The sequence below is a fragment of the Physeter macrocephalus genome, chromosome 3 (assembly GCF_002837175.3).
Source record: "Physeter macrocephalus isolate SW-GA chromosome 3, ASM283717v5, whole genome shotgun sequence".
Taxonomy (NCBI): Eukaryota; Metazoa; Chordata; class Mammalia; order Artiodactyla; family Physeteridae; genus Physeter; species Physeter macrocephalus.
In genome coordinates this window covers 15,213,736-15,228,753 of record NC_041216.1, presented here as the reverse complement: position 1 = coordinate 15,228,753, position 15,018 = coordinate 15,213,736, and the positions used below count along the sequence as shown (strand labels likewise).

General features: G+C 43.5%; 2 protein-coding genes across 4 annotated transcripts in view; one reads left to right on the top strand and one right to left on the bottom strand.

Moving 5' to 3' along the window:
• TMEM50A (transmembrane protein 50A) overlaps nucleotides 1-1,258 on the top strand; it is a 23,464-nt gene extending 22,206 nt beyond the window's left edge. For all 3 annotated transcript variants that reach the window (XM_007128560.4, XM_007128558.4, XM_007128559.3), the window contains exon 7: nucleotides 841-1,258. In XM_007128560.4, the coding sequence (XP_007128622.1) occupies nucleotides 841-886 (46 nt within the window). In that variant the 3' untranslated portion in view covers nucleotides 887-1,258. The remainder of the gene's footprint in view (nucleotides 1-840) is intronic.
• A 1,758-nt stretch (nucleotides 1,259-3,016) lies between these two features.
• The window catches only part of LOC102988618 (RH-like protein), a 35,650-nt gene continuing 23,648 nt past the window's right edge, over nucleotides 3,017-15,018 (bottom strand). The window contains exons 7-10 of the mRNA XM_007128557.2: nucleotides 14,593-14,726; nucleotides 10,783-10,862; nucleotides 7,715-7,788; nucleotides 3,017-3,140 (exon numbers count right to left, since the gene is read on the bottom strand). Coding sequence (XP_007128619.1) covers nucleotides 3,114-3,140; nucleotides 7,715-7,788; nucleotides 10,783-10,862; nucleotides 14,593-14,726 — 315 coding nt within the window. The 3' untranslated portion in view covers nucleotides 3,017-3,113. The remainder of the gene's footprint in view (nucleotides 3,141-7,714; nucleotides 7,789-10,782; nucleotides 10,863-14,592; nucleotides 14,727-15,018) is intronic.

Below are 15,018 nucleotides of genomic sequence, written 5' to 3'. Positions count from 1 at the left end.
GGGTGGGATAGGGAGGGTGGGAGGGAGATGCAAGAGGGAGGAGATATTGGGATACATGTATACCTATAGCTGATTCACTTTTTTATGAAGCAGAAACTAACACACCATTGTAAAGCAATTATACTCCAATAAAGATGTTTAAAAAAAAAGCCTTGTTGAATGAATTAGATAAAATCAGACTTATAATGGTTACATGCTAAACATTGGTTAACTTTTTAGGAGGGGCATATGTCTCCAAACTCAGAAGTTAAGGATGCAGGTAAGCTACTGGTAAATAGCACAGCTGAGCACAGTGAAAGAATTTACTACCTTAGAATGATCAGTTTCTATTCTGATACATCCCATGGGTTTTTTCCATACGACCACCTAGAGGGGTGGGATAGGGAGGGTGGGAGGGAGAAACAAGAGGGAGGAGATGTGTGGATATATGTATATGTATATCTGATTCACTTTTTTATGAAGCAGAAACTAACACACCATTGTAAAGCAATTATACTCCAATAAAGATGTTTAAAAAAAAAGCCTTGTTGAATGAATTAGATAAAATCAGACTTATAATGGTTACATGCTAAACATTGGTTAACTTTTTAGGAGGGGCATATGTCTCCAAACTCAGAAGTTAAGGATGCAGGTAAGCTACTGGTAAATAGCACAGCTGAGCACAGTGAAAGAATTTACTACCTTAGAATGATCAGTTTCTATTCTGATACATCCCATGGGTTTTTTCCATACAACTCATCAATTATTCTTTGTTGTTAGTTTCCCATGATTCTAAATCTCACACAGTCTTCCTTTTACCAAACTCAGCTAGTCATGTGATGTTTCTTATTTTATTCACAGAGGACTCGTTTTTAAGTTTGGCCGCACTGAAGACTTGTGGCAGTGAAAACATCTGATTTATTACTGCAGAGAAGTCCTGCATGGGTTTGGTTTTTTTTTTCACTACTCACTCCCAGTCTTTTGTAATGCCATTTTCTAAACTTCTGAGTGTAGTCTCAACTTAAATTTGTATAATACTAAAATCATGAGAACTCCCTATTTAAACAACAACAACAGCAAAATCTATCGTGGTATACGTATGATTAACTTGTAAAATGTTAAAGAAAAATATTTCACATGAGAAATTTTTTTTACGTTTTATCATGATATAATTTGTAAAAATAAAAATAAATCACAAAAGAAATTATGGAAGCATCTTATATGAGTATTTGTCATATCCAAGGTGCAAAACTGCAGTTAAAGTGTTCTGAAGATTTAATGTGTTTATTTAAATGTGGCCTCTTCTGTGTCAAATGTTAAATGAAATATAAACATTGTTGTTTTTAAAAAACTATTCAGTGGTCAGAATTCTTTCTCAGTATACTTTGTGTTTGGTTTATATGGTTTTGCCAAAAATTCTGTAAATATTTCAGTGTAAGTAACTATTGAGCATCTCCCAAGTGGTGAGTGAACATGTTGAAAGAGAGTAGCCCCACAATCCTGCCTCCAGTCTCCTCAAAAGTGTCCCTTCAGTGGCACTGATGGGGGGGGGCGGGGAAGTGGGTGAGTAATAACTCAGCTGTGATACCTGGTCCTGGTGGGACGCTGACAGTCACTCCACAGCCACCATGGAAGGAAAGAGGAAGAGGATAGGGACTTGACACTGGTCTTTACTCACGTGACTAATTCTGTTGTCGGTTTGATAATAAATTGGATTCCATTTCATTGTATCTCTGTACTGAACCACTAAGCTCAAGATAGACCAGCAGGGTCAATTATAATAACAAATGTTAACTACTGGGAATTCTTAGTCTGTACCTCTTTGGAATTCTGTTATCCCCCAGGCTCCCCACTTTGGCAAAATGGGAATTTTTTTTTTCTTTATAAACTAGCTAACTGTGGGATACATGTTCTTCAGAACTAAAGCTTGAAATGTTTTCTTTCATAAAACTTGCTACAATTAGCCATTCATTAAATGCCAAATATCTCTTAGATTTAAATTGTGGTCCTTTTTTTAATACTTATTTTTTATTTTAAATTAATTAATTAATTAATTATTAGGCTGCATCTTCATTGCAGCACGCGGGATCTTCGTTGCAGCATGCGGGCTCCTGTCTAGTTGTGGCGGCGGGTTTTCTCTTCTCTAGTTGTGGTGCGCAGGTTCCAGAGGGTGTGAGCTCTGTAGTTTGTGGTACGCGGGCTCTCTAGTTGAGGCACGCAAGCTCAGTAGTTGTGGTGCATGGCCTGTGGCATGTGGGATCTTCCCCGACCAGGGATCGAACCCTCGTCCCCCACATTGGAAGGCGGATTCTTTACCACTGGACCACCAGGGAAGTCCCAGTGGTCCCCTTTCTATGTCAGCCATAGTTTTCTCCCAGTGTGTACAATTTGAATGTTGCCTGGTCATCAACTATTCAAAGAAATGGCTGTGTTGCTATCATCTCACAGCAAATCACTCCTGGTGAGGTTTTAGATCCACAGGATGTGAGAAGTGGAGGTGATCTTAGGGGTTGAAGTTCACCTTCTCTTCTTACAGATAAGGGAACCCAGACCATGGCAATTTAAATGATTTCCTCGAGGTCATAGAACTAGTTTTTAAATCTTGAGGCAGTGTATCTCCACGTTTGACCACGAATGTCTTCCCCACAGTTAACTTCAGGATATGCTCAGGGAGTAGGAACTCCTTGTAAAACCACTGGAATAAAAGCACAGTGTCTGCAAGGGCTAAATCTAAGTGAGTTCTTAGTTTTCCCCTGTTTTATATCATCTGCTTTGCTGATGTAGATAAGTTAACCGATAGCTTAATACTTTATTAAGCACAAGAAAGAATCTAGGAATTGTCAATAAAATTGAACCAAAACCTTAATTTTGTGAACTGTGTGTCTGCACCCAAGAAAGTAATGATAGCATCATCTTTCATGAAACCAAACATAATTATTTAAAGTTATTATAATATAAAATTATCCCTTATGTTTTTAGTATTTTATTTTTAATATCAAATCTATCTCTGACCTGTTTCATTGTACATAAGGAGACTTTGCTGTAATGAGTGTTTTGTCGCACACATAAAAAAATGAGCAACAGTGAAAAGAAGTTGTTTTCAAACAGGCCTTGTTTTTCTTGGATGCTTTCGCTTAATATCCAACAGCCAAACGTGGAAACTGTAAAAGGAAAGCAAACATTTTTTATTACAGATGAACCCTTATTATATGCTTAATATTGTACACATATTGATTCTGGCTTGATCTTTTGAAACGTATGTTGCCCAAAATGTTGTTTCACCACAAAGGTCTTAGAAGTTCTTTTATAAAATCTGAATTGGAAGATCTTAGATAGCTAGATCTCATTTCATATAGCTCTTTACATGGATCATTAATGGTCACCTGGCTTTTGTTTGAACACCTCCAGTGACAGGAGACTCACTACCACGTGAAGTAGTTTATTCCGTTTTGCAGACAGTTCAAATTGTTAGCAATTTATACTGCATCGCCCACTGGGCCTAGTTAAATTCTTTGGAGAAGCATAGAAAAAAATCTTTTCCCTCTTCTACATGACAGTCTCTCAAGTGTTTGAAGATTGTTCTTAGGTCTCCCTTGGGTCTTCTCTTCTGCAAGCTAAATAAATCGATCCTCAGTTCTTTGGTTGTGCCGTACGGTACCCTGCCATACAACATCACTGCATGTTGAGTAGCCTTGGATCACAGAATTCTAGAACCAGAAATCAGAGTAGCTAAAGTTTATGCGGTGTTTTCTATGGATCAGTGTGCTAACATTTCACACGTGTTACCTCCCTTAAATCCTTCCAACAACCTAGTGAGATATCTCCATTTCAGATATCACAGAGCTAGAGGTGGTAGAACCCAGATCTGTCTGACTCCAGCACGTCGAATTTGATCTCATTTCACAAATGAAGGAACTGAGCCTTCCTTCCACCCCACAGAAGTAAAATGACTTGCCCAAGGGCACCAGCCTGTGGTGGGTCAGCTAGGACTCAATTCAGATCTGCCTCCCAGATAAGGCTCTTTCCACTGGGCCTCTCCCAAAGGGGAGGAATCAGCAGACTCCTGATCTGTTTTCCTACTTTGCTTTAAAAACCGGCTCTCCTCATTTTGGCAGAACGAGCATTTTTGGACCCTTAACTGTGTGTCTAGAACATCTATTTTAAATCAGAAGCAGGGGTGACACCAGTGTGACAAGGCTATGCTGTTCTGCATAAAACAGCAAGAGGAAAACACATTTTGTCGTTTTTGTGCCAAAACAGGTGGTGTTTAAATTTCTTGGCAATACAATCATGTAAAAAATAAACTGCAAATACGTGTTCAGAAAGCAATGGATCATCTTGAGTATACTGCAGTCATTTCAGAATCCATCCCACATGCTTAATCCTGTCGTACTGCTCACCCCTGAAACATTCATTTTATGGCACCGTTTCCCCACGTAAACCTTGGGAGCTTCCCATCGCCTGAAGGATGATTCAAGTGACTCTGCCCACCATTCATCCTCCTCTTCACCAACTCGCCCCTGAGCCAATTGCTTCATGCTTCTCCTGTGTTTGCTCTCAGTCCTCCCCTTTCTTGGAATGTCTTTCACTTTCTGTCACTTAGCCACGTCCAGCAAATCCTGACCTCCCCAAGCTTGTGACCTCTGCCTCCGCTGGTTCAACTAGCAGCTACTGCCAGGGTTACTTATTTAGTACCTAATAGATAGAGCTGTGCACAGGTAAAGATCCAGTTCTTCTAAGTGCTTAGACCCCTATTTTCTCTGTTTGCAACCACACAATAATCAGAACAGGGGCTTGTCCATGGGAGACTCGCAAAAAAAAGTTCCTTTCTTCATTTTAATAAATGGATGTCAATGGGTCCTTGTGCCTTGGAAAGCATGAAATAAAATCCATGGTTTATGAAACTGAAATTAAAAGTTGAAAGAATTTATCCTCTTAGCGAAGGCAGAAGACATATGAAAAATTATAAGTTGGATTTTTGTAAATCAGTATCTGGGTGAGGATCACTGTAATTTCCAGGAAGACAAAGGATTAGTACCTGCAGCTCCTTAAGACCTAGAACTAAATTTTATTTAGATTTGTCTCCCCAGCTCTTCATACAATATTGATCACATATTAGATAATATATTTATGGAATTAATAATGAGTGAATGAATGAGTACATCTTAATAAAATCATCCAAGGATGAGATGGGTGTTCTTGGGGGGTGGTGAGTGCCCCATCCCAGGAAGTGCTGAGCATGGTCTGGGCAACCCGTGAAGGAATGTCCCTTCCAACCCCCAGTAGTCTGCTTCTATGACATACAATAAAGGGCATTCCATAATGTTTAAAATGTCTTTTTGGATGGTTTACCAAAAAAAAAAAAAAAAAAAAATCACCCCTGGATTTATCAGCTTTGGAAGTTTGTATTCTTGCTTTTTAAATGCAAGCTATAAGTGTTACACTGCTGAATAAATAGTTCTACTCAGCTGTAAAAAAAATACATCAGAAGATGAGGGGAGAAATAACCATTCTCCAGTAGCTGCCCACAACACATACATGCTGTGTCTTTGGAGCCAAACAGACACCGATTCAAATTCCTCCTGTTCCGTTTACTATCTCTGACATTTTGGACAAGTTACTCCTCATCTGCAGATGGGGAGCCTTATTCTTACGCAGGGTTTTTGCGAGGATAAAATCAGATAATGTTGAAAAGCATCCAGCACAGAGTCGGAAACAATAGGCTTGCAATAAATGATAGCTGTTAGGCTTACACGTTCCTTTGTGGTTGTCTAAACCCCTAGTAATAAACTTTCACATTCACGTGGCAGTTTGCATTTTACATAATGTGGTCACATATGTTATGACCCCATTTGGTCTTCAAAACAGCCCAGTGAGGTAGAACGAAGGTTACTGTTCTTATTTTACCAGTGAGAGAGGTCAAGGGTCTTGCCTACCTCAGACCTTGCAGAATGGTGACTAGAATCCAGGTCTTCTTGTTCCAGGGACACAATCTCCATTTCACCTGCTGCTGCAAGGGGCTAGTGTTGGGGGCGGGGGTCCTCAGATTTCCTTCATTTGTTCAGCAAGTTTATTGCAACTCAAATAATTCAGCTGGATATTTGTCCTATTTGTGGTATCTCTCGTTAATGAGCAGAGTGCTTGGTATATAATAGTTGCTCAATAAGCACTTGTGGAATGAATGGATGGATGAAGCCAGTTTTCTGAGTCCTTTCACTAGATTACCCTGCTTCTGCTAAAGGGGCAAGAACACTTGCAGGGGACTGGGAGAGACTAGCTGTTGGGAGAAGCCATATAGAGAGAAGCTGGTGCAAGATGAGGCAGATTACACACAACAACGTGGATGACTCCCAGAATAATTACACTGAGCAAAAGAAGCCAGACGAAGAAGAGTACATGCCGTGTGCTTCCATTTATATAAAATTATAGAAAATGTAAGCTAATCTATAGGACAGAAAGCAGTTCAGTGGTGGCCTGGGGATGGAACAGGGTGGAGTCAGGAGGGAGCAGTTTCAAAGAGTCAGGAGGAAATGTTTGGTGGTGATGGATATGTTCTTACCTTTATTGCGGTCATGGTTTCATAGGTGTATAAACATGTTTAATGTATCAAAATGTATGCCTGAAATATGTGCAGTTCATTGTCAGGTATACCTCTAGAAAGCTGTTTCAAGAGGAAGAGGAGGAAAGAGAGCGCAGAGATGAAGGAAAGGGAGACGAGGTGGGTTTTCTCCCTAGGTTCTCTCTGCTTCGCCCCTACAGACACAAATGCCAAGGCCTATAGTAAGGCTGGTTCTCTGTCCCTTTAGTGGTCAGGATCTTGGCCTGCTGGGTGGAGAAAGGGTTGGCCTGGGACTCAGAAGGACCGCTTCCACTCACAAAGGCATGATGCTGGGCATTAGCCTGCCCTCTGTCGGCCCCCACTTCCCATTTATAACTTGGCAATGTGGGTCCCTGCTTGCCCAGCCAACCTCAGCATCAATTGGAAGATTACCTAAGGTGACACACATCAGAATGCTTTGTGAACAGTGAGCGTAGGTTAAGGGGAGGAGGGCAGTGGGGTTTCAGGGAATGAGCCCTGACCTCCTTTCTAGCCCAGTCATGACAACAAACACTACAGTGTCACACAGACCCTCAGCAGCAGCTGAGTTCTTTGAGCTTTATGTCCCCTGACTAAATAACCCCAGACACCTATGCTGCAGGTTTTCTCATGTCCACTAGCTCTAATTTCTTCAGCTGTGCCACTCACTCCCTGTGAGAATTTGGATACTCATGGCTCCACTTGGAGGTCTATCAAGTGAGGGGATTGGACTCGCTGGCCCCTGTGGTCCTTCTGGTTCTTGCACTGCAGGATTCCATCACCTTCACGTCACACTGTTCGCCCGCCCACTTTGGTGACTCCAGGTGGGGAGGAGACATGTGGCCAGTGACAGTTCTCGCATCCCTGACCCTCAGTGATTTTGAGGCATCAGGGAAATGGAAACATTTACTACCTCCTCACCTCCCCACCAACACACACACACACACACACACACACACACACGCATGCACACACTCTCACGCACGTATGCACACACGCTCACACACACATCTTGGATTTGTTTGTTTGTTACTTTACTCTCATAAATGCCAAGTTAACATATATACCCAGGTATCCTTTTTTTTTTTTTTTATACCCAGGTATCTTTTTAAGTTCATTCACTCAAAACCTTAGACATTAATAGGTTAAAACTCTTACCTTCCAGAAAGTTTGGTCATTAAAATAGTTAACCACGTGAGGTGACTTCCATATTTTGAGGTTTAAGAGCAAACCTGTTTAAATTCATAATTAAATGTTACACACTTAGATGATTGCATTTGTTATCTCAAAATTAATCAAAATATTATAAGTCAACTATGGTATCTCAACAGAAATCCTTTTATCTTCCACAACCAGGAGGTAGACAAATTGAAGCACTGTCCTTCCTGGACCAGCTTAATTAATTGTATAGACATCTTTCCAAAGGAACTGGCAATAGCAATTACATCCAAAGGATTTAGGTTACGCAGGGAGGTATACGATAGTCATGGATTAACACACTTCCCAAGACGGAATAGAAGGACCCTGTTAGACGGTGCCCCACGTAAGAGCTGATCCATTTAAAATGCAAAAGCTACCGTGGAGAGCAACTCAAATAGCCACCCCTGCAGGTCCATCCTCACTGGTTCCAATAAAGTCCCAGTGACTTCAGCTCAAGATTCCAGTTGTTAGGAAAGTAGTTTATAACAACTTGTTTCTGTGCCTGTTCCTTTCACCCATCCCTCCTCCGCCCAGAGAGCTCGGGCCCTATGCCTTCCCCAGTCACTCAAAGTCTGCCAAATTTCCAGTACATAAAGTAGTGTTTACCTTTCATGAGAAGCAGGGAAATGCCATTGATAGGTTTATCTGTGTATTTTTAATGATGATCAGTCCCAATGTATTAAATAGTAAGATTAACAAGAGTAGGTGTGTGCTTATTCATATTTTCGTCTTATAGTGCGTGCCTTTAACTGATATTGGCATGTAGAGTGCAATCAGCACACCTCATTTAGCTAGAATTACTCAGAAATGATCCCTGTCGCCTGCATATATTTTCCAGATAGCTGAGGCTTACTCATCTGATGCAAATCCTCTAAAATTATTATATTTTCTTGTCTTATGAGACAACACTGAACACATTTAGACTTTTTTAAAAAAATCAGAACTGTTCCTAGGAAAATCCTTTTATGAAATGTGCTGGGTAACGCGGAGAAGGGCTACAGTTGCTGAAGGTTACTGGCCTGTTCTCCAGCAGCCCAAGCTTCTCATGTTCTTGTGACTGGTTTTAGGAAATTCTCTTCTCCTGCTAGGTTCTCTGCTTTCACTTCTAACTTCTACCAGGGTGCCTTGCCTCTAGAAACCTGTCCACGTCTAATCTGCTATTTCTAATCTGCCTGACCTGGGAAACCCCATAACTATGCTTGATAAGATGGTTTCTTAAATAAGTGTATATATTATAGACGGGCTCCACAGAACGGGGTCTCTTCACATGTAAAATGCTTGGCTTTAGGGGGTCAATTTGTTGCCATCTTGGCCTCTTGGAGGCCTCTTTCCACTTCCATTGTCCAAGTCCTTTTTTATCACTGGCTCCCTCATGTGGAAAGCAACATGTGAAGAGGAAAGCTGGTTGGTCTTAACTCTTAAAGGAATAATAGGAGTGTCTTTCCTCTATTCTCTTTCTTGGCTTCAGTGAAGCATAGGAAGCCTCCACACGCTGGGGAGAGTGGTAAATGGTGTGAGAGGCCAGGTGTAGGGCTGCCAGATAAAATACAAGATGCTCAGTTACCTTTGAATTCCAAATTGGTGCCTTGTGTTTTCACTTGCTAAATCTGGCAAGCCTATTCAGGGTTGGACTGCCACCATGAATAGAATGTAAAGTGATGGCTAGAGACATTTTTCTTATCTGTATTTCATTAATCACCTCAGACTCTGTCGAAAGCTGAGGCCAATTGTTACGTTAAAACAATTCCAGCCAATCTCACTCTCTAAAACTCCAAACAGTACTTTCATACATGTTTTAGAGCTGAAAGGATGCCATATGATTAGTTACTATAATCATTTCATTTTACAGAGAAGCCAGCCAATGCCCAAAGTGACATGCCCAAGATCACACAACTCCTTAGTGTCTACTTATGCTATTTTGTCTCTTATTTGGCATTCACTCCATGCTTAGAGATACAATATATGAAAGTCTAACCAATAAAAGCTGTTTGCTTGTAGAATAACAGTGAACAGTTCTGTACAGAATGCATGTTTTCACTTAGCATGTAAGACTGGCAAACTGGTATCTCCCCAAGATTCTTTGCAGGTCTGTCATATTGCAGAAGCAAAAAAACATCAATCCTCTGTTTACAGATCTCTAATGCCTTCCCATCTCTCAGAATGATCTGGCTGCTTGCTACCACTCTATCCTCAACACCTGCCACTCTCCCCATCACTCCATCCACATCAGCTACACTGACATCCTTGCTGTTCCCCAAACATGCAATGCATGCTCCTGCCTCAGTGCCTTTGCACTTGCTGTCCTTTTTCATGGAATGTTCTTCTCCCAAATAAACGCATGGTATCTCCCTCATTTTTTGCATTCAAGTCCTTGCTTAAAAGTCAGCTTCTTAGATAGGCCTTCCTTACCACCCTTCTAAAAGAGCAGCCCACCTTCACAATAACTCTACGTTCCCCCTACCCTGATTTATTTCCCTTCATAGTGCTTATTACTACCTGACATATCACATATATTTTTTTATTTTATTTTATTTTATTTTTTTCTGTTTATGGTAAAAGCCCCCTCCCCATCTAGAATGTCAACTCGATGAGGCCAGGGAATTTGGTTGGTTCACTGCTGTATCCTGAGTACCTAAGAATAGTGCCTGGCTCATAGCAGATATTGAACAAATATTTGCTGAACAAAATAGTGTTTAGGTGTTCTCAGGGAGTAAAAGGTAAGCTCTGTAGCATAAGGGTCTCCTTGGTCTTCTGTGCAAAATTTGATGAAATCACCAGTCCTGGGCTCAAGAGGCTGCAGTGTCCAGGTGACTTCTGAGGACCTTTCAATTATGAAAGTTTGTAATTCTGTGTTCCTTTATTTTTTAATCAAGGTCTGGGCTCTTTGCCTCCTTTGGCTGGAGCTGAGGGGGTGGGTTCAGGGGGAAAGGGATGGGCACATACACGTCCAGGGATGGGGCAGGTGCAGTCTAGGCCCAGGCCCTGTGCCCTGGACAATGGTGGAAGAAGGGTGGTCTCACACTGACCTGTCAGAAGACCAGATCCCACACCCATAATGATGGTGAAGCTGAATGCCCCGGAGTCGGTGAGTATCTGGTAGCCAAGCCTAGAAATGACAAAGCAGAGGTGGTCACATTTGGGCATTAGGCTGCAGAGGTCACTGGGGACAGAAGAGACTGCATCAGTAGTGATGCTGTCAGGAAGAGCCACCAGCAGAACAAATGTCCCCTCCCTAGGCAGTACATTCCTGTCATTCTCCCACAAAGCTATGCAGACATGTAGAAGGGGAAGAAGGGATTTCAAAATCCTCTTTGGCTTACTTTAGTTCTCAGCCCCCACGAACGATGAACTAGACTAGAAGTCAGAAAACCCAAGTTCAAGTCCCAGTTCTGTCACTAGCTGCACGACCCTAGGCCCTTAACCTCTCACAGTCCTGAGTTTCCTCATTAGGCAATTAAAGATGAAGGTTTTATTTCTATCAGGGCGAGATGGAGTACAGCTTGGCCCCCAGACCCATCTCCCCTGCCTACCCCCTTGGACATACTTGCCTGTCCTCTCTCCTTCAAAGCAACCCCAGGGCTTCACTTTAAACTATTAAGTGGCCCTTGGAGGACACCTGTGTGACCTTGCAGTAGGCGAAAATTTCTTAAACATGACACACAGGAGCTAAACATAAAGGGCACAATGATAAATTGGACTATGATAAAATTAAAACTACTGTTCATCAAAAGATACCATTAAGAAAGTAAAAAATTGCGGGACTTCCCTGGTGGCACAGTGGATAAGAGTCCGCCTGCCAATGCAAGGGACACGGGTTCGAGCCCTGGTCCGGGAAGATCCCACATGCTGCGGAGCAACTAAGCCCGTGCGCCACAAATACTGAGCCTGTGCTCTAGAGCCCGTGAGCCACAACTACCGAGCCCACGTGCCACAACTACTGAACCCCCGTGCGCCTAGAGGCCGTGCTCTGCAACAAGAGAAGCCACCGCAATTAGAAGGCTGCACACCGCAACGAGGAGTGGCCCCTGCTCGCCGCAACTAGAGAAAGCCTGCGCACAGTAACAAAGACCCGACGCAGCCAAAAATAAATAAATTTATTTTTTTTAAATCCCACAATATGTGAAAAATGCTCCATCCAGCCTCCAAGCACAGCATCTGACTCATTTACATTGGCTCATCCAAATAGGAAATCGACAATTATTGTTTGTGGAATGAATGTAAAGTCAACTGACTCATCCAATGACACAGAGCTAATAAAGCAGCTGATCCACACTTCCCAGAAAGCGCTCTGACTGCCAGCTCAGTCCTTTCCCCATCTTTCCACTACATCCAGATGCCCCTCCTACGGAAGCAGCAGCATCAGTAACCATCATAAAGACAGGGGCCATGTGTTGGGTGTTTACTCCATGCCAAGCACTGTCCTGAGCCCTTTAATTATTATATGTTGCTGAATCTTCACAGCAGCCCTGGGACATGGATCTTATTATCCCATTTTACAGATAGAAAACTGAGACTTAAAGAGAGTTTGAATACCATGCCTAAGGTCACACAACTGGTAAATGTGACCTTGGTCTGTTTGTCCCCGAAGCCTGTGCCCTTTGCTTCCGGCAGACCAGAGGCCACCCTGAGAGGGGTCATTGCTGTCACTGTGCCCTTCCCTTTGCCAGGTTCCCGCCGAGGAGAGAGGACTACTTCTTGGTCCTCGGCTGTCTCATCCTGATGAGACTTGACTTGCAGAGGGGTGCTGGAGCCAGCTCACACAGATACACAGGCCGATAGTTCTCAGCTCTTCTCAACTCCACGTTCAGGGGTGTTACCTTGATGGCTTGAAATTGGCCACAGGGAGAAATCAGCAAATGCTCTAAGTCAGGGCTTTGTTTCCCTGGAGAGCCAACTGTTAATCCTTTAGCAGCACACTGCTGGTTGACAGTTTTGCTTTGTTTTTTTGGTTTTTTTTTTTTTTTTTTTTTTTGCTATAGGCCCACAGTTCTCAGACTTGAGCATGTATGAGAATCACACAGAGGACTCGTTAAAACAGACTGCTGGGCCTGCCCCCAGATTTCTAATTGTGTGGGCCTGGGGTAGGGTATGATTTGCATTTCAAACAAGTTCCCAGGTGTTGCTGATACTGTTGAGAGCCACTGTTCTAGGAGAGCCACAGAATCACAGAATTTGGGGGATGGAAGGGTAGGTGGTCCAGAAGTTCCAGGTCGGCAGCCCACGAGCAGAATTTGGCCCACACAATGTTTCTAATGATTTTGAATCTTTTGCCAATGCTTGGGAGAGTACGTGCAAAACTCTGGACTTCGGACTTTTGAAAAGTCATTAGATCTGGCAACACTTATCCTGGGACCCTGCATGGTATTAGCTGCCTGGCACTGAAGAGCAAATGTCCATAGTTTCCTCCCCTCACCGGTCTCAGTTTTAACCTTACCTGCCTGGTCCCTACAGGTATTTGAGTGTAGGACCCTGCTAGATCAACACCTCATTTTACAGAGGGGAACTCAGGAGCCCGGAGAGAGGAAAAAGCTTTGCTGAGAGTCGCACAGCTATTGAAACAGTGGCAGGCACATCATTGGAGTCCATTACAGAGATGCACTGCTTCACACAGACCATCCCCTCCCCACCCCCAAATGGGATCCTCCTCACCCCCAAGCAGCTCATGGAGGTATATCTCACCTGCTCATAGAGGATTCCTATAATTTGGGGCTATGGTCGTCTCTGTTGTTAGAACTGAGGGACGCAGACCTCCATGATTTCTTTGAGATACCTCCACAACGATGAGCTCTCATCACCCACCGCAGGTGCTCACAACCTTTAAAGCCAGGTTTCAGCCACATGACCTTGGACAGCTAACTCCCCGGAAGTATCATTTCTTAGGGAAAGCTAATAATACCTCACCAGGTGGTTGTGAGGATTGAATGAGATGATGATGTAATGATTTTAGCATAATGCCTAGCATTTAGAAAGCAGTCAATAAACAGTACTGATTGTCATCAGTAATATTATTATTGTTATCACTAACTCAGTTCATCTGGAAAAATCTATCCCTGTGCCCAAGTCACTCTTTCATTATATGTGAGTCACATTCAGAAGATAAACAACTGCCCCCCACGGCAAAAAAAAAAAAAAAAAAAGGAAAGAAACAAGAAGATAAACAACTTCCAGAAGGTGATGGTCAGGGTTCTGATCATTGCTGTCCATTGTCTGGGGGGCACAGGACCTGACTCTGGTCCAGAGACCCATGGTCCTACCTCGCTGTGTGACCTTAGCCAAGCTCCTTCCCTCTCTGGGTCTCAGGGATGGGCTGTACTCAGCATTTTCCTATATTAACATATCAAATCCTCTTAACCACACAGTAACTGGCCTCAAGGAGCATCCAACACCCCTATGAGGGGAGGAATTATCATTATCTTCATTTACCATTGGGTGACAGAGGCTCAGAGAGGTTAGGTAGCATGGCCCAGCTAGTAAGAGGTCAAGACCCCACGGCACACTTCACCACAACCTAAACCACCAGGGACTGAAAAACAGGCTCAATCGGCTTGAGCCTGATTGCCTGCTCTGTCTGCATTTGGGGAGGACTCAGGACTGTCTGCCTTTGCCCTGCACCTAAGCTGCCTGCTTTAGAAAGAAGTGGCCTGGACAGGTGATAAGTCCATACACAGTAGGGGCTGGGCAGAATTTCAGAATAAATTGGCCAACGAATATTCACTGAGGCCTCTGACTGCCCGGCCCTGAATGTAACCCCCCGCACCGCTGCCCCGGCCAAGGGCTCTGGGCACACTCCTTCCTGAGTTGGATGGGGTGATAAGGGGCTGAGCCAAGCGACCTACATGGAAATCTTGGTCCACTTGACCTGAAGCGCCATCAGCACAATGTTGGTGATGCCTCCGAGCAGACCCGGCAAGCCGAAGGTATACTGCACGCCGTAGGTGTCATGGAGGTCCAGCATTCGTTGAAGACACACCTGGGGACAAACACCATTATCAGCAGATCTGCATGGGGGACTGATACTCCTTACCCACCCTTTCACAGACCCTTGACATCCAGGGCATCCAGGGGGATGGGCATTAGGACTCAACTAAATAAGTGCTTCTCAGATTTGAATGTGCACTCACAGCACCTGGGGGAGCTCATTAAAATGCAGAGTTGGGGCTTCCCTGGTGGCGCAGTGGTTGAGAGTCCGCCTGCCGATGCAGGGGACACGGGTTCGTGTCCCGGTCCGGGAAGATCCCACATGCCGCGGAGCGGCTGGGCCC